The 18,847-nt window shown below is 58.4% G+C and overlaps 1 protein-coding gene across 2 annotated transcripts; it reads right to left on the bottom strand.

Annotated features, from left to right (window-relative positions):
* Nucleotides 1–7,014: 7,014 nt before the first annotated feature.
* INSIG1 (insulin induced gene 1) lies at nucleotides 7,015–17,292 on the bottom strand. Of its 2 annotated transcripts, XM_080818484.1 has the most exons (7): nucleotides 17,207–17,292; nucleotides 16,278–16,706; nucleotides 13,986–14,110; nucleotides 12,622–12,788; nucleotides 12,338–12,437; nucleotides 9,493–9,669; nucleotides 7,015–8,998 (listed from the first exon to the last, which is right to left on the bottom strand). In XM_080818484.1, the coding sequence occupies exons 2-6, from the start codon at nucleotides 16,678–16,680 to the stop codon at nucleotides 9,574–9,576; spliced, it is 891 nt and encodes a 296-aa protein (XP_080674610.1). In that variant the 5' UTR covers nucleotides 16,681–16,706; nucleotides 17,207–17,292; the 3' UTR covers nucleotides 7,015–8,998; nucleotides 9,493–9,573. The 2 variants fall into 2 exon arrangements, with proteins under 2 accessions (XP_080674610.1, XP_080674611.1); XM_080818485.1 differs by lacking the exon at nucleotides 9,493–9,669.
* Nucleotides 17,293–18,847: the final 1,555 nt, after the last annotated feature.

Raw genomic sequence — 18,847 nt, 5'->3', positions numbered from 1 at the left:
TAGCCAAGAGTTGGAAGCAACCCAAATGTCTGTTGATGGGTGAACGGATACACAAAATGGGGTCTGGACAAACAATGCTAGTCAGCCTTAAAAAGGAAGGAAATCCTTGCTACGACATCCATGCTACGACATGGATGGACCTTGAGGACAGTACGCTGAGTGAAACAAGCCAACCACAGGGCAAATACTGTGTGATTGCCCTTATATGAGGACCCTAGTGGAGTCAGATTTAAGAGACAAAGTAGGTTGGTGGGCGCCAGGGTCTGGGGGAGGGGGATGAGAGTTAGTGTTTAATGGGGACAGAGTTACAGTTGAGAAGATGGAAAAGCTCTGGAAATGGACAGTGGCAATCGTGCACGTTTCTATCACATTACTTTATGTTTTATTCTTACTATTTGTAGGTATTAGAGTAGACCTAGAAGTATGCAGATTACATTGTATTTACTCCTGGAAGTAAAAGTTGGAGGAGAGACTTCTTTTACTTATCCATTTCTATACTGTTTGGCTCTTTCAGAAGGAAAGGATATTACTAGTACAGTTTTTTAAACCAGAAAAATAAGTTTTAATATTGATATAGCTTAGATGGGTAGTTAGGGAGAGAGAGAAGTTGGTTACCTAACTACTTAAGTGCTTGCTTATGAATGCTGAAACTCAGTCCTCTACTCTATCTTAAGAATGATTATTATTTTTACTTCCCCAGGTAGAATTTGTTCTTTTTACTTTTGTGCACTTACGCTTCAGGATTGTAATCCTGGCAACCAGGGGTAAGGTCCTGTAAAGTGGGCTCCTCTGGAGAGTGCCATAGTAGCAACCCAAAGCGGATTAGAGCAAATAAAAGGAGTAAAGACATCATTATGATGGTGACAGTGGCGATGTTGATGATGACGATGATGATGGTGATGATGATGGTAGTGATGGTGGTGGTGATGACGGTGGTGGTGATGGTGATGATGGTGATGGTGTTGATGTGATGATGATGATGGTGATGGTGGTGATGGTGGTGATGGTGGTGATGGTGATGATGATGGTGGTGATGACGATGGTGGTGATGGTGATGGTGGTGATGACGATGGTGGTGATGGTGATGGTAGTGATGATGATGGTGGTGATGGTGATGGTGGTGATGATGGTGGTGATGGTGATGATGGTGGTAATGGTAGTGATGATGGTTGTGGTGATGGGGATGATAGTGGTGATGGTAGTGATGGTGATGATTGTAATAGTGATGATGATGATGGTGATGATGATGGTGACGATGATGGTGGTGATGGTGGTAATGGTGATGGTGATGATGGTGGTGACAGTGGTGATGGTGATGATGGTGGTGTAGGTAGAGTGATGGTGATGATGGTGATGGTAGTGATGGTGGTGATGGTAATGGTGACGATGGTGATGATGCTGATGATGATGGTGGTGATGGTGGTGATGATGATGGTGGTGATGGTGGTGATGGTGGTGATGGTGATGATGGTGATGGTAGTGATGGTGGTGATGGTAATAGTGACGATGGTGATGATGCTGATGATGATGGTGGTGATGGTGGTGATGATGATGGTGGTGATGATCATGGTGGTGGTGGTGGTGATGGTAGTGATGGTGATGATGGTGATGATGGTGTTGATGGTTGTGATAGTGGTGATGATGATGGTGGTGATGGTGATGACAGTTAGCATTCATTGAGCTCATATGCTTCCAAGTCTATCACAACCCCATGAGATAGGTACTGTTACTGTGCCCCTTCTACAGATAAGGAGAAGGAGACACCAAAAGACATCAGCCAAGCACATGTAGCTAGGAATGGGTGAGGCCCTGGACTTGAGCCTGATTTGGGAACCACTATCCTGTTCTGCCTTTCCTCATCTCCACTGCAGGAGAGAGCAGAAGTCATCTGGGCACAGCAGAGCAGAGCCCATGGGACAGGGATGCCTTCGGGAAGAGGGCACAGATCCCATGGGTCTGTACCAAGGGATGGGCTCAGCCTCACTGCACCAGGAAGCTCCAGGAGGGTGGTGGGAAGACCATGGACCGCCCTGCAATCCCAGGTTTCTGCCATCAGTGAGGCAGAGCTTCAGCTCCTGGGGTGGGGGACACGCCTGGGGAGAGGGGCAGGGCTCTGCTCCAGGAGGCCATGGGCTGCTCGTGGGGTGGACCGGTGATGTAAAGGGGGTCATGTGGTCTTCACAACGGGAGCACAAGTGTAGCCCACACCCCACCGTTTTTATGACAACAGGGTGCCCCGGGGCAGGGGAAGGAAAGCAACGGGGAGTCCTGGGGACAGTGCAGCCCTGCATGTTTGGTCCCATCGGCGGCTGGCTGTCACCAGGAGCAGTGCCCGGCCCCGAGGTCCGCACAGGGGCTCACCAGTAGGAGGAAGAGCTTGGGCACCTGGAGCGGCTTGGGCTGGACAGAGGAGGTGGGAGGGGCCGGAGGGGAGGACCTGAGGCCGCCGTGGCTGCAGGTGCGGACACAGTGTGCTCAGTGTCCTCCCGGGCGTTCAGCTCCTCACCCGTGAAGTGGAAGTGGGCGAGAGGCAGGTGCACACGATTCCGCAGGCGTTGCCGGGCTCTCCTGCCGTTGCATTCCCAGCAACAGAAGAGGAGTCCAGCCGGTGGCTCATTTCCACGGCCCAGCAGCTTCAGGCTCCCTGGGGAGGAGAGCTGCAGCTGTAGGACCGAGGGTCTGGCTCTGACCCGGGGCTGAGCTGGGGTGAGGTTCCCCCAGGGGAGGGCGCCTGTGCCTGGGCTCTCACGATTTCATTTTCAGGAGTCAGTGGCCCCAGGGGCCAGCCGCTGAGAGGGAAGACTGACTCATCTCAGCGGGAGAATTTGACACGGGGATTAGAAACTCTACCTGGTTAGTGCTGACTTCCCTCTGGGCCAGTTACGTTTTCCCAGACCTGCAAACTTCCTTGTTGACTAACAGAGCCTTTCAGGGTTTGGCTTCCAGGCCCTGGCTCCTCGTTTCCCACTCAGTTTGCAGTTTCTCTGCCCATTTCTCCCTCTCACTGCCTGGGAAATGGGGTGGTTCCACCTAAGAGGGTTTTCCAAATGACAGAAATCTGGAAAAATGAATTCTCTGGCAAATATTCACTGTCATTTCCAACTACAACACAGTATGAATATCCCATCTCGGGACGGCACGGGTAATTTGGAAGAGGTTTCACTATACTCGTACTGGGAAAAAAGGAAACTCCCGGAAGTCTGGGCACAGCGAGCCAGGCAACAGGGGCCGGTGTTCCGCTGTGCTTCTGGAAAAGCGAACACTGTAGGAAACAAAAAGCCGACAGAGATGTCGGCATCTGCCAGATCTGGAGGCCGGAGTCTAGGCCAAGGTGTCACAGGACACGGTCCCCCCGAAGGCAGGAGGGCGGGCGCTCCTTGGGGACGATCCTTGGGGACTGCCTGGGGTGTTCCTTGGCCCTGCAATCCCAGGCCTCACCAGGGCCTCCCTGCGTCTTCCCGTCGTCCTCTTCTCTTCGCTGCTCTCTGTCCATGTTTCCTCTCGACAAGAACCCAGCCCGGCTGGATCAGAGCCACCCTCGTGACTGCGTCTTCGCCTGGTTAAGACTGCAATGACCCTCTTTCCAAACAAGGTCACATTCTGAGGTGTTCTGGTCGGACTTCCACTTATCTTGGGGTGGGGAGCGTAGGTGAGCCAGTCGCCCACAGGGTAAAGACCAGGGAGATCTCCAGAGAGACGGTTCCACGCGGAAGGACTGGGAAAGGAAGCGCTCGCGGACTTGTCTTCGCTGTGACCTCGAGGGGAGCCAGGGTGCCCGGACAGCAGACAACCAGGTACCAAGTTCACGTGCTGGATTTAAAACGAGAGACTAGGGGTGCCTGGGTGGCTCAGCGGGTTAAAGCCTCTGCCTTCGGCTCGGGTCATGATCTCAGGGTCCTGGGATCAAGCCCCACATCGGGCTCTCTGCTCAGCGGGGGGCCTGCTTCCTCCTCTCTCTCTGCCTGTCTCTCTGCCTACTTGTGATCTCTGTCAAATAAATAAAATCTTTTAAAAAAATAAAACGAGAGGCTATTTTATGTTAAACACTGGTTCATAGCGGCGGATACCAGGGGGTTCACAACTTCCCTCCCCCCTTCCCTCATTCTCTCATTTCTGTTGGACTCCTACTAGAAGTCTTGTTCCCAGTGGTTTTAAATGACCAACTGTACAACTGCGAATTCCTCTATGTATCTTAGGAAACGCAACAATTTCATTTATGAGAAACCTTTGAGCAGGGGCTTTTCTGTGTGCCCAGATTTCTAAAAGGACTCGGAGCTCGTTGCTAATCCTATAATGTAAAATAAAGTGCAGACTCCCTCCTTCCGGACACGTGAAACTTTGAAATGATCTTTCCACTGACTTGTTGGCATGTTGACCTTTTTCTGGACAGCCTGGCCAGCTGGCGGGGTGTCCGAGGGAGACGCGGATAGTGATGTGTGGTGGGGCTGGAGCAGGCAAACCCCAGACCTGGCTGGGCAGGCCGCTCCCGTGGAGGCCTACCGACTCCCACAATGTGAGAGAGTGCCGGCTCGCACCCCTCCCTAGGGCCTGTGGCAAGAACTAGAGTCAGGAGGCGGCTCGCCAGGGGCACGGCCACTCTCCCTAGCCCGCCCTCCTGCTCAGACCTTAGCCATGCACCTGCCCTGCCCTCGTTGGGTCTTTGCAACTAAGGTGATTAACAGAAAGCTAGGGGACAGGGGGACGCCAGCTACTCGGACGGTCGGGGTGCAGTAGGCCCCGAGCTGGGGAGAATGAGGACGGGTATGGAAGCAGGCGGGAGGCCAACGAGGCACAAGGTGAAGGGTGGCCGCGGACCCCCTGGGTGCAGGACACACAGCACTGTGCCTGGAAAAGGCGGGTTCTGAGGGCGTCAGTGTGGGGCAGCGACTCCAGGATCTTGGGACATTCCGAGCCAGCAGCCAGTGTCCCTCCAGGGTGGGTCCCCACAGCCCCGCTGGCCTTGGCTGGTGGAGGCTGGCACCGGAGGCAGGAGGTGTGGACGGCCCAGTGCAGCCCAGCCCTACGTCTACGGTGCCATGACGCTCGCTGACACTGTGCACGGGGCGACAGGACGACCCAGGGCAGTCAGAATCTCGCTGGGGGCAGGGGGGCCTGCCGCGTCTCGTTGGTAAAAAGCCTACACGAACAGGTGACTTCACTTCAAGGCCCCGCTGATGAGAGACCCTAACAACCGTGTGTGGGTTCTCGTTTGCAGACTGGAGCTCACACGGGGCAGAGGGCCGCAGGTACTCCGGCGGACGGTGGGGGGCAGCGCCAAGCCCGATGGAGGCGGGGCGCCGAGCCGGGCGCTCACGGCTGGGGGAGGAGGAGGGCGCGCAGCCACAGCTCCAGGGGCCGGGGGGGACAGGGTCCTGTGGCCTGGGGAGCTCTGGGGAGACGGATGTGCCGTGGAAAGGAAGAGGGACGCTGGCTGAGGTCTGAAGGTTGAGAACTGAGCAGCACAGTTGTGACCGGGACAACTTGCCAGAGACGGGACCCAAGAAGGGACTCGAGCGGCCCGAGCTGTCTTGTCTTCCTGAACTTGAGGACACGCGTCCCAGCAACAACAGAACCGTAGAGAACTCGTCACGCAGGTGCCCCACGCCAAAATCCAGTGTCTGAGAAACAGAAGAGTGTGGTGTGGGGCCGAGGTTTGGTCTGGGCTGGCCTGGCCTCCACAGCCCTGCCCTGGCTCCCCCCTCCCCCCCCGGGTCCCCAGCCCCCTGGCCCCGGGCACTCGGCGGTTTCTATAAACGCCCAGGTGAGGAACTCCTCAGGTGTGAACCTTATGAGGAAATCGTCAGAGCACCAAGTGCGGGTGTCAGCTGTGGATGGATTTCATCCCGGCCGTATTCAGGGCCTGCCGCTAATTTACCACTCATCAGCCCACCCCCCGTCGAGAGCAGGCCTGATGGCAGATGAGTGGGGAGCGGGCGAGAATCTTACTACACGGCATGTGCTGAAGCGGAATTGTAGCGTCTGTACTAATCTTTTACAATATAATGCTTTTCAGAGCAGACCCCAACTCCCGGTCTCTGTCTGCCGGCTACATTATTACAGAGACAGCGGAAACTCTCACCAAGCCAGCATTGCTAGCAAACCTGAGTTTGAACCTTTAATAACAGAAATGAACGCAAGAGGTCTCTTTGGACACATGAAACAGAATGACAAGTTCATTTTTTTTGTTATTATTATATTCCAGACAGAGAGAGGGAGAGCGCGTCTCAAGCAGTTTCATACTCAGTGCATAGCCCGATGCGGGGCTCGATCCCACGACCCTGAGGTCCTGACTCGAGCCGCCCCAGCGCCCCAGGAGAGGCAGGTCCCCTTCCCTGGTCTTTTCACCAGCACAGAGGGCAACGCCTGTAACGCGATGGGGGGACGTCCCTGGGGCACCGGCCGACCCCAGGCCGACCAGCATCAGCGTGTCTCTGATCTCCAGACGCTCCTGCTGAGGTTGGGGGGGCTCTCAGGACCCGCGGAGTCCCTGCGCTCAGCCTCGCCCTTGCAACCTACAGAGGGGCAAGGAGGAATCTCTGGCAAGCCTCGCCCCTAAGGAAACCGGATTCCTGTCCCACCACAGTCTGGGAAGCGCAGGCCTCCCGGATTTACTCTCAAACCCGGGCTGGGAGGGTTCCGCACGGGCGCCCCTGGGCTGGACACACATGGGACTCCTCTCAGGACTCGTTCCTGGGCTCTATTTGCGGGGAGACACCTATCTGAGATGGGGAGAAGGGGCCCTTCACCTGGACAGAGCACAGCACTCCTGGGGGGTGCGGGGCCAGGCTCAGGCAGGTGCCCCACCTCCCAGCGCGGGGAGGGGTACAATGCCGCCTCTCCTGCCGGTCACACTTCCCACCCGAAGTAAAAATACACTCAAACAGCGTTTCCCCAAGAGGTTCTCTCAACAGTTGGTCACGTTTGAAGAGCTGTAACGCAGTTTCCCGTTCTGAACCCTGACACTCCAGAGAAGCCCCCTCCACCCCTTTAAAGAAAAGCTCGTAAACATAAGCGTTGGTTTTGAACCTTTAATAAAAGTAAAAAATGAATGCAAAAAGAACACAGTGCTGAAAACTTAGTATGACTGTGAATCTCACTAGATGTCTGTATCCGGTATAGTGCAAATTTTGTTCGTAATATTTTACATTTTTACAAACGCAAATCACTTTGGTTCATATACTTGCTATAAAGTATTGGCAAAAAAATTCTTCAGATTCACATTTTTTGGCTACATTATTTCTAACAGATAGAGATTTACTTCCAGTTTCAGAGAAAAAAATACTTACTGTTTGTACATGATCAAGTATACTTTAAAGATTCAATTACTGCTTTCACCTAATGACTTCTGGTTTTTCATAAAATGCTGACCTCTTCCTTGAAAAATCTTTTCACACAGCTAATCATCCAACTTCACTTTCGGAAAACGTGTCAAGGGTCAGTGCCAAGTTCAGAACGATCCCGTTTTCTTTTACACAAAGTTCCTCTAACACAGATTAGCTACACAGTCACCTACAATTTGCTCCAAGGTGTTTTTCTTGGAACAAAACCGAACAACCATAGCAAGATCGTTGCACCAGCGGAACCGAGGGTGCATGTCCCCAGCCGCGGGCGCTGGGCCCTCCGGCCCTCCGGCCCTCCGGCCCTCCGGCCCCCCGTCCTGCCCACTGCCCATTTCTAGTCAAAAGGAGTCTCGTAATGAAGTCACTTTCACAGAATTTGAAACAAAAACATTTAAACTGCAAAGTACAAAAAGGTAAATTTGTAAGTAAAAATGCCAGGTCTACCCATCCCACACGTCTGGAGTATTTGAAAGGACTGGGGCTCAGTGGAGGGCACAACAGAGTCACTTCGTAACTGAAAGAAATTATTGCTGAGTTCCGCCTCCGCGCAGCACTGAAATGAATGGAGAACCCTCTTCAACCTCTCATACGTTAAAAAAAAAATAAATATTTAAGAGAATACAAGGCTCAGATTGGTTTTCATATACATTGCACTTAACGTTTGAGACCCAGCCCTTGCGAAGCGGGTCCGGGATGGTCTATGCCAGTCCGTGAAGACGTTGTGCTCACCGGTATCTCCGAGTGTTTAGAGACGCGCGGCGCTCCAGGCGGCGGCGTGCGCACGCGGCGCTCACGAGGCAATCACAGATTGCAGATTCCATAGGGCCGTGGACGCATCGCCGTGTCCGTTCCGGCGCACGGAGGGAACCGCACGCGACTCCGGCTCCCTAAGCCCGCGACACCCGGCAGACGGGGACGCCCTCTCAGATTACGGATCTGGGATGAAACTCCTCAGGTGTCGCGGTGAGGCCCTCAGACGACCGCAGTGTGGACCCGCGGCCTCCACTGCCCTCTGCGCTCAGGGAGATTGTCTGCACAAAGCTCCGCGGCAGGGAGGAGAGCGTGGCTGTGCGCTGCGGGGCACACGCGTGTGAGGCGCGGGGGCGTGAGCGTCTCAGCACTGCGGCCTCCCCATGCAGCCTCCCTGCGCTCGCCGCCCCTTCTCTTCTTACCAACCCTATTTTTAAAAACTTTTGGACAAATATTCCTATTTTTCCACACCCCACCTTTGTTCAGCACCATCGAGCTCTATCCCCGTGGGCAGCGATACAAAACCGACAGCTGGTAATTAGGCTTTAGTTCAAGGCTTTGAAATATGGCAACCTGCTTTTAATAACGTAAAGGAGATCGAATACTCGGGAAGCCGCGCCTGCCAGCACTCCCTTGCCCGCCTGGGGGCGCGTCTCCAGAGCGGACTCGGGCAAGGACCCATCAAGCAAGTGCCCTTTCGAGAGACGCCGCTCTCTTCCGCGTGCTACTCTAGGACAGGTGAGTTATTTTTCTGGGAGTCACAGGGACAGTCAGCCCCATCTAAATGGATCACTGAGGAAAAAAGACAAATCTTTGTCACAATCCAATGTCACAGACTTTCTTCCCAAATCGCACTCTTCTCCGGAGGGTTTGAAGACTCAGTCGCTATGTGGCTTTTCGGGAACCCCCTGCACGGAAAGAGAGCGAGAACGTGAGCACTGCGCACGTGTGCGAAGGAGAAGCGCCTCTGCTGGAGGGGACGGGGGACAGTAAGGGGCGCCACTGACGCAGAAGACAGGCCTCCCCCCACCGCCGCCGTGACCTCCTCACCGCCCTCGGCTGGGAGCCCCCCGCCCTGCCAGGTCACACGCCTGCACAGCAGGGTACGCTCTCCCAGGCTGTCCGGATGGGCGGCCTCGGGGCTGCTCCAAGACAGGGCCCGGGCCTCACTCCCCAGCCCTGCCGCCCAGGGCCCTTAGGGCCTGCTCGCAGCCCCCCAGGGTTGGGCTGCGGACACCTGCAGACCCTCCAGCTCTCCGGCCCCTCGTGGCCCTCTGCCGCCTCGGGGTCAGCAGCACTTAGGCCGCGCCAACATCGAGGCAGGGAACCTTCATCAGGACTGCGTATTTCATTCTCGGGTCCTGGCGTAGTCAGAGACAAATGTCACTTTCCACATCCCCACCTGATCGGCAGGCTCCCCGCACTGCTGGCCGCTGCAGGGCGCACAGACGGCCTCCCCGCTGCATGTGCACAGAGGACTCGCTCAGGGAGTGGGCGGCCGGCTCTCCCCGCTCTGCACTGGACGGGCCAGGCACGGAGCAAGACTGCTGCCGTCCTGAGACTCGCGTGCACGCAGGTCCTGGGATGGAAGCCAGGACAATCAGAGAGGCGGGCACCAGCTGGACACTGCGGCCACAGCGGGAGGACGGTGATCTAAGGCCAGGGTCGCGCCCAGGAAGGCGGCGGCGCTCAGAAGCTCAGTTGGGGTCCTGGCTGCGGTGGCGGCAGGGGTGGGCAGCCATCCACAGGGCCCCCCGCGTGCACAGGCTCCAAGAGCGCCCAGCGAGCCTCCCTCCTCCCCCATCCACACCCTCCACAGGCTACGAGTCCCTACGTACATCGCCTCGGTTTCTGATCATAAAACTAATGTTTTTGCTATAACTTTTTTTTTAAGATTTTTTAAAAATTTATTTGACAGAGAGAAAAAGATCCCAAGTAGGCAAAGGGGCAGGCAGAGAGAGGGGGAAGCAGGCTCCCCGCTGAGCAGAGAGCCTGATGTGGGGCTCGATCCCAGGACCCTGAGATCATGACCTGAGCTGAAGGCAGAGGCTCTAACGCACAGAGCCCCTTGCTATAACTTTTTAAATAAAGACTAGAAAAATCTAAGGTATGCTAAAAACCATGCACAGTTCTACTTTCCAGAAGCAGCAGCTTCTAACCTGCTCTAGATCCCACCTCCCCGCCGCCCCCCCAAGAGGCTGGTCTCCTCGAGTGCTGCCCACCAGGTCCGATGGACCCGTGCTGTGGACCGGGAATTCAAGCTGGCTCCCGCCCCCAGGCATCCGTAACTCCCCGAAGCAATGGAGCCAGAAGCTGCCGGAAACCGCGCTCCACCACGGAGCCCTCTCCAGCACCAACACAGCCGGGAGCACAGCTGTACACCGTTTCACACGTGCTCACCCGTCCTGGCTCTCCACCCAGAGAATGGGGACCTTGCTTCGGTAAGGAGAATCACAGCCCTGCAGTTAGCTAGTTTTATCTCTAAAACTTATCAAGTTAAATTTTTAATTTCAAGCTTTCTACCATAATGACCTAAGGGGCACAGCAAGGATTATTCACGAACACAATCTTCGAGCGGTATTTTCGAAGGTACAATTTGCATGACTTTTAGAAGACGTTTCCTTGGGACGCCTGGGTGGCTCAGTTGGTTAAGCAGCTGCCTTCAGCTCAGGTCATGATCCCAGCGTCCTGGTATCGAGTCCCACATCGGGCTCCTTGCTCAGCAGGGAGCCTGCTTCTCCCTCTGCCTCTGCCTACCACTCTGTCTGCCTGTGCTCGCTCGCTCTCTCTCTAACAAATAAATAAATTTAAAAAAAAAAATTAAAAAAAAAAAAAAAGAAGATGACGTTTCCTCCCACCATTTCTAGACATTTACAACTCGTGCCCGTGGGAGGCCCGTCTCTACTGGAGACATGTGTACGTGCTGAGCCTGGGTCGAACCTTCTCCGAGAACACAGAGCAGCATCCCCCAGCAGCCCGAAGCCACAACCTCTGACGTGCCAAATGTCATACAAACGTTCGTTTTATGAAGTCACCCTGGCTGACGACAGTTTTAATCCGGACAGCTGTATTAGGAGTTCTCTACTGAAGTTACTGAAACAGCAACAAGCACTGGCGGACAGACGGCGGAGAGATGGTGGGCCTGCCCGGTTCTACTCAGAAAACCAGTCAGTGGGCTGGGCGGGGGTGGGAAGCTAGCCTCAGGGGCATCCCCTGTGAGGCTGCACGGGCCTAGAGAAGTCAGCCAAGTCCTCTGACCCTCATCAGGGCTGCGAGAAACCGTATTTTCATCAATTCCCCGTCTAGGCACTGGCTCCACAGAACCGTAAGGGCTGGAGGGAGGGACGGGGAACTCTAGAACCCATGGGACATGCTACACGTTCTGTCTTTCTGAACTCAGCTCTATTTCTGGGAACCAGCCCAAGTAGCCTTCCAACTCGACCCCCACCAGCGAGTATCAGCCGGCACACGCCAACTCCGTAAGCAGCCTGAGGGACTGAGATAAGTTTTCTGACGCAGCCCCGGGCGGCTCTGTGAGGGCAGCAGCCTCCTGGGGCTCCACAGTTCTCTTCAGTTCACTTTACTGAAGGCCTAGGGTCCAAGTCAACTCGAGAAGAAGTTCAGTGTCCACGTCGAATGTTCTCTCACGGAAGCGTTTAGACGTGAGTGTTTACTACTGACCAGAACCACCGAAGCGACCCCTGACTTCCTCTGCTTTCCAGCTCTCGGGAAATGGCTCTGCGCCCCGGGAGCCGGGCTCCCCCACCACGGCGGGGTTTGCAGTGCCGCTGAGCCAGGCCCACGGGTCCCGGGAAGGGCAGGGCCGGCCTCCCCAGGCCTGGACCCCGGCGCAGGGTCTCCCGGCACCTGCCGCCCCCCCGCGGCATTGGGAGGGGGCCCGTGACCCGCCATCAGCCACTCCGGCGACTGTGCTCTGCGGGCTCCCGGAGCAGCTGAGAGCGCAGAAAAGCCACCCCTCGTGTCTGTTCCGTGAGGGGTGGCCCTACTACTCTGCTTGCTTTCTAGCTCCCCACGTGTTTACAGATCCCTGAATCTTTACAGTTTGGCAAAGAACTGCCTTGGTACTGTTATTCTTTTTTTTTTTTTTTTTTTTAAGTCTGCTTTTCTCAGTAATCATTCTTGGGTCTCAACCAGACATCAAGCAGCACATGTCACAGCGACTCGCGTCAAGCGCTTCTACGGGGCTAAGCCCCGCCGCCCTGGGAGTTGCCCGCGTCAGGACGTACCATGGCCAGCTGCCGGCCGATGTTGCCCACGGTGACGCCTCCCGAGAAGAAGATACACGGCAGCCAGGAGCGAATGTAGAGAAAGTCTGGGGATGTGTACCTGTAGAGACAGCAGAGGAAACTGTGCCGTCAATCCACGACCAGCAGCGCTTTTGAGACTTTCGTGCCGAAATCGACCTCATGTATGTGTAAGTAAAACAGGACATCTCAGCTTCGTGGGTATTTCTAACCAAAGTGGAGGAACGGCCGGCGGACGCAGTCGCTACTTGGGGGCGCAGACTTACTGATAGACACCGTTGTACACCAGCAGCTGGGTGATCAGCGTGGCCAGGAAGGCGATGGTGATCCCAAGCCCAAGGCCACTTCTTGAACGGTCAAATGTCCACCAGAGGCCCAAAGACAGGGCCGCTAACGTCAGGGAGAGCTGGACATTATTGGCAAAATCCAACTTCTAGTGATGCAAGGTAAAGGAAAAGTTCAGTGGTTTTCGAGACGATCAAAACAAGCCAAAGGAAAAAACCAACCAGACAAGCACACAAAACGCCCCAGATCCTACACGTGCGCTTTCATTATTCCACACCCCATAATCCTCCATCCAAAGAACCCGCCCAGACTGCAGCGGAAAAGGTCTGCTGGGTACAAGGTTGCCATGACCGCGAGGACTCCGCTGGGTCACTCGGTGAGACACAATCTACAAGGAAACGCTCCAGAAGCTCCAGCTGCTGGTATCTGACCACGGAACAGCACGTTTTGTTGCTGAGTCATCCGCAGTCCTTGTCCTATTTCTTGTCTTGACTATTAACTTGAGCTGAGGAAACTCACTTCTCTCCCCATGTCTCCTTGGACAGTACACGCTCCCACAGTCCGTGGACACACGCCTGCCTCTCATCACAACGCTACCGATCGGCAGGTGAAAACACAAATGTTGTTGGAGCTAAGGTATAATATCCCGTCTTGACACTCTTCCCATTAAGACACAGGGAGAGCAGGACATAGAAACTCTAAAAAGACCTTACCTTCCCCTAAGATTTTGAAATAGAATCTAGCTGTGTTAAAGAAACCCCAAGTCTTTTGAGACCTGGGAAACTACGGCCTGTTTTCCTGACAAATGCCCTGACGTACAGACGTGTATGTAGTCTGTGCAACGCCTTCCACCCCAGCACTTGGGAAGTTTAGGGACCTTCAGTTAAGAACCCCCCACAGAGGACACCACCTTTGCCGGCCCTGAGACTTCACGGGCACAGCCAGAGAGGGGGCAGAGAAGCAGAGACCCGTCTCTCTTCAACCTCTAGAAGCAGCAGCCCACGAACAGGGACCCCCAGCCGCTGCTCCCCGGGCAGCAGTAACAGGGTCCTCCCAGCAGAAGAATGTAAGGTGGGAAAGTGAACGGGAATTTACAAAACCCACTCTAAGGGGCCAGAAGACTATCACACAACAGAGAAAGTCCTCTCCGCTTCTGGGATTACTTTAAGTTTCCTGAACCACTTTGAAATCTCTTGCCAAGCAGACACCAAGCCGCGGGCTTTAAAGAGCTGGAAGAAGCCATTCGACTGACCTATGAGACAACACATACTGATCAAGAGGCACAGAACATTTCAACATATAAGCTAAGGAAATGCTCTGGACCGAGCACATCTGTGAAGGATACAGCACTGGCGTGGTTGATGCCAACGAAGACGGCCACGCAGCGCATCACGCTGGCCCACTCCCGCTTAAACTTGTGCGGCTCGCCCAGGTGACTGTCGATGCAGGGGTACAGCAAGCCCACGACAGCTGGTAAAAACAACACAGTGTTAGAACGTGCCGGCTCACAAGGAAAGGATTTCAATGCGCCAATCACTAACATATTATTCAAATCAGTTCTTTTCCTAGAAAACTGTACAAGCTATCATACATTTTAAGACTGATTTTGTATTTCTGTTTTCCTTCAGTACAAACAAAAGGGTCACACTGTTTTGAGAAACTGAAACTAAGGTGGTTGTTCTTCAGTCCAGGTGAGCACAGACTTGGGTCGGGCAGGAGGTAATTATCCATATAACGCTATGACGAGTCAAACGTGTTGAGCCTCCCCCGACTCCAGGTGCTGACCCGTGGGAACAGCCCGGGACCAGGCTCAGAGAACCAGGTCCCTGTTCCCCGCGGGCTCTGATGGGACCTGGAGCCTCATGTCTGTTCCCTCGTGTGTAAAATGACGAGGGTTATGTAACTAGAAGGCGGAGTAGGAAGAGCTTACTGTTAGGGCAGAGTTAGGGCATTTTCACAGGCACAGAATTTTAAAACAAGAGGACAACAAGAATTTAGACAGGGGAGGGTGTGGCGTTCCAGGACAGAAGCAAAACGGACAAAGCGAAGGCAGGAACAGGGCACATGGGGGCTGGTGGGGATCCCGGCCCCTGGGACCAACTGTGGGACACAAGGCTCAGAACCTAAAGTCACCAAGGGTGGAGGCTTGAAAGCCACGGGACAGTTCCACCTGGTGTCCCATGAAAGAGGAAACTATCTCAGGTTCCTGAACAGAGAAACAAGAGACACAGTCCTGATAAAACATCCGACGGGAGAGTTTCAGTTTCAATTTCGTATTACATTTTACCAAGTTCTAATTTTAGAGTTCTGAAAACTAGAACCCGAACATTTCTAGAACTTATTTTGCTATAACTTACCCTTACCTTATAGGGCTAAAGGCTAAAGAGGTACAAATATACTATGGGAGCTTGCCCTGGCCTATCTGATAATTCTTTTTAAAAATGAGGTAGGAGACACTGTGTTTCAGGTAGTCCTAGAATCCCCTGAAGCTTCAACTACAAATAAAGCTGAACCTAAAATACCTCATTTTTAAGATCAGATCTTTGACTCAGAGAAAGAACTGCTGTACCATATGTGCATAAAAAAGAGATCTGCATCTAGGTAAAAATCTCAAAGAGGATTTTTAATAGGATAGCCATACGCTTAAAGGATTTACAAAGGCCAAGTAGGACCCTATCTTCCTAAGAACAGAGACGAAAGCAGTCTACACACTGAGCAGCTGCAGTATCCCCCCGTGATGCGTCCTGGCTAGAACACAGCACCCGGCTCTGAGCCCTGTGCCCTCCAGCTGTGGTCAGTGAGTCTGCTGCCAACAGGATGTGTCTCCACAGTCCAGGAGACACACCCAGACTCCACGGAGGCAGTCTGCAGTGTGATGCACAGTGGCCCCGCCGTCCACTGTGGCCCCCTAGACAGGGATGCTTAAGGCCTCTGTGACTCAGTTTCCACATCTGTGAAATGGAGCCATCAGAGCGTGCTGTTGTGAGAAGTGCTCAAAGCAAAGCACATCAAACACAAAGCAAGCAGTGCGTAAACGCTGGCTACACAGCCAACAGCCCGGCACACCTGCCCCGACCCGGTCCCACACGGAGAGACCACTGCTCCGCCCGGCCGGCAGAGCTGGAGCGCTGAGGGCAGGGGCCGGACTGCCCTCTCCGCACTCCCGCAGCCGGTGCCCGTGGGGCCTGCGGGGAACAACGGGCGCCGGTCTGGTACGGGAGCGCTCAGTGGTCTGCGCGCCGAGACCCAGCGTGCACTGCCAGGTAACCCAGAAAGTCCCCGAGAGGGTGGCGCGCCCGATGCCAGGCACTCGCCGGGCGGCACCCCGCGGCACCCCGGCGGCGGGATGGGCGTCCCCTCCGCGCGCCGCCCCCGCCCGCCGGCCCACGTGACAGTTTGTTTTCGGTGGCCGGCGGGTAGCGTGTTGGAGCGCCCGGCCAATGGCAGCGAGGCCGCGCCGCTCACCAGTTCGCCGGCCGCCAATCCCGGGCCCGCTCGGCCAGGGGACGGCGGCGGGCTCCGCGCGCGGCCCCCGGGCCAGGTCGGCGGGAGGCCGCCCCGGCGCCCCCGCGGCTCCCCCCGCGGCCCCCCCCACAGCGCCCGCGCCCTCCCCCCGCGCGCTCCCCGCCGCACTCACCGGCCGCCGTCCCGCAGCACGGGGGCACCCACCAGGCCGACGAGAAGATGGTGGCGATGACCTCCTCGGGGAACAGGGTGACGTTCCGCTGCACCTGCAGCAGGTTGAGCACCAGGGCCAGCACGACCCCCACCGAGAACAGCACCAGGCTCCGCTGCACCAGGTGGTGGTGCCAGCTGCCGGGGGGGCCGCCGCCGGCGCCGCGACCCCCCGCCCCGGGGCTGCGAGGCCCGCGGGCGGGCGCGGGGTCGGGGTCCGGGCCCCGGCGGGCCGCCAGGGCGGCGGGGCTCAGCAGGTCGCCCACTTTGGCCGCCAGCCCTCCGGCCCCGGCTCCCGGGCGGCCTCGGTGCCTGGCGCCCCGGGCGCAGGAACAGCTCCAGCAGCGGTCGTCCAGCCTGGGCATCGGTCGCCGCGGGCGGGCCGGCGCTCCTGCGGGCAGACGGAGCGGGGGGCGGGCCCCGTCAAGTTCGCGGGCCGGGGGCGGTCGGGCCCGGGGCGGCGGTGGGGCGGCCCGCGACGCCCACTCAGGGCGGCTCGTCCGGGAGAGCCGGGGCCCCTGGGGCGCCCGCAGACGCGGGGCCGCGCCGCAGGTCCCACCGGGAGGCCCCCCTGGGCGGCGCGCGGGCTGGCGGCAGCCGGTGTCCGCGGGCCCGCGAGTGCCCCCCGCACGCCCCTCCGGGGCTGGCCCGTCCGGCCCCAAAGTTTCCCACACCCCGTCCGCGCGCGGCGCAAGGTACCCGGGGTCCGGACGGAGGGGACACTGAGCCGGCCCCCCGGGGTCAGGGGTGCAGCCCCGCCCCCGGGCCAGGCTGGGGTCCGTCCGCTCCCGGGAGGAGATGGGGGCGCCCGAACCTCCCCATCCACGCCCCCGACCCGAGCTCGGCCCCGGCCCGCGACCGCCTCCGAGCCCCCCAACGCGCCCGGCGTACCTGTCCGAGGGGCGCCCGCGCACGGGCTCACGGAGTAAAGAGGTCAAGGCCCGGACCGCCTGGAGTTGGGCCCGTGGCGCGGGACGCGCGGAGCAGCTTATAAGGCGGGCGGCGGGGCCCCGGCTCACGTGATCCTGCCCGGCCCGCCGCCTGGGGGCGTGGCCTCCGCGCGCCCCGCCCCGCCCGCGCGCCCGTCCGCTCGCGGTCTGGTGAGGCGGCCGCGGCCAATCCGGGGCGGGCGGCCCATATGACGTCAGCACACGCCACCGCCGCCTCGCGCCGCGCTGGCTCGGGAGCGCGGACGGCCGGCGGGCGGACGGCGGCCGGAGCCGCGGGGACCGGCCCCGCGGGCCTGGGCGGGAAGAGCGGGGCGGCGGGAGCCGGGGGTGGCGTCCGTCGGTCGCGCGGCCCGGCCCCCAGGTCCTCGCCCGGTCGTGGCGCGCGGGTGGCCCTGCCCCGCCGACCCGGCCGCTCCAGCGCCTGCCGCGTCCCCTGACGTGCGGCCCGCGTCTGCGCGCCCGCCGTCCCCCGCCGTCCCCCGCCGTCCCCCGCCGTCCCCCGCCGCGCTGGAGGGCTGGCGCGGAGCCGGGGCGCGGAGGGCCCCGCTGTTGGCGGGCGTGCGCGCGCGCGTGTGTGTGCGCGCGTGTGAGTGCGCGTGCCCCGGCCGCACGGCGGGAGCGGGGGCCGCCCCGTGGCACGGGATCCCCCACGGCCGCGCCCGCGCAGCGCTTCCCCCCGCGGCCACGTCGTCCTTCCTGGCGCGCGGGAGGCGGCCCCGCGGCGGCTCCGGGCACGGGCGACTCGCCGCGCTGCGCTCCCGGCGGGCGGCCCGCGTCGTCGACGGGCAGCGGCGCGCGTCGTCCCCCGCGTGCCCCGCGCTGTCGGAGGCCCGCGTCGCGCCGAGCCAGACCGGCTACTTGCGATGCGGAGCAGCGCCGGCGCGGTGCGGGGCGGCCTGCCTGAGAGCAGCTCCCCGGCGGCCCCGGGACCCCGCGGGTCGAGGGGGCGGAGATGGCACCGCGCGGGCCTGGCCGGGTCCGGCTCGTGGCTCTACCCGAGCGGCTTTAAAACCGCCCGAGACGTGCGCGCGCGCCGTCCTGTGCTCCGGGTCCTTCCGGCGGGGCTGGGGGGCGCGCGCGAGGTTTTCGTGGTAAACCTGGGAACTTAGGGAAAAGCGCTGCCTGCGGGGGCCGCGCCGACCCTCCCGGACGCGAGGGCGTGGCTTGGGCACGTGTCGAGCAGGACAGCGCGGACGCGTGGCCGTTCCCCGGCTCGTGAACCGTCGCCCGGAGTCCGCGGCCGTTCCGTCCTGCTGGCCGAGGCCGCGCACGGCCCGTTGCGGCGCAGGTGCCCTCCGCGCGGTGCCCCGTGCCCGACCTGCGCTCTCCTGCCTCTGTGACGGCGGCGTCACCGCGGACGACGACGACATTGGCTTCGGACCCGCTCGCGCCCTCACCACGCAGCTGCGTGTAACCCGACTGGTTTCCGTCTCCTGCCCGCGCCCCGGAGTGCGGGAGGCCGGGAGGGGGAGGCCGTCCGCACCCGCCCTGCGGCGCGCGGAAGCAGGCCTCACGCTCCACGTGCTCGGCTCTAAGCCCCGGTCACCGTGGTCGACTTTTCACCCAGACGTTCAAAGCGTTC

Source organism: Martes martes (genome assembly GCF_963455335.1).
Source record: "Martes martes genome assembly, chromosome: 11".
Classification (NCBI taxonomy): Eukaryota; Metazoa; Chordata; class Mammalia; order Carnivora; family Mustelidae; genus Martes; species Martes martes.
Note: the sequence above shows the minus strand (reverse complement) of the source record. Positions and strands in the feature narration are given on the sequence as shown.

Excerpts from the sequence above, each read along its gene's own strand:
- INSIG1 (XM_080818484.1), bottom strand. The coding sequence starts at position 16,680 with ATGCCCAGGCTGGACGACCGCTGCTGGAGCTGTTCCTGCGCCCGGGGC. Across the intron at positions 12,438-12,621 it reads GTGTACAACGGTGTCTATCA|GTACACATCCCCAGACTTTC; the intron begins GTAAGTCTGCGC and ends CTGTCTCTACAG. Across the intron at positions 9,670-12,337 it reads TCGGCCGGCAGCTGGCCATG|GACCTGCGTGCACGCGAGTC; the intron begins GTACGTCCTGAC and ends CTTCCATCCCAG.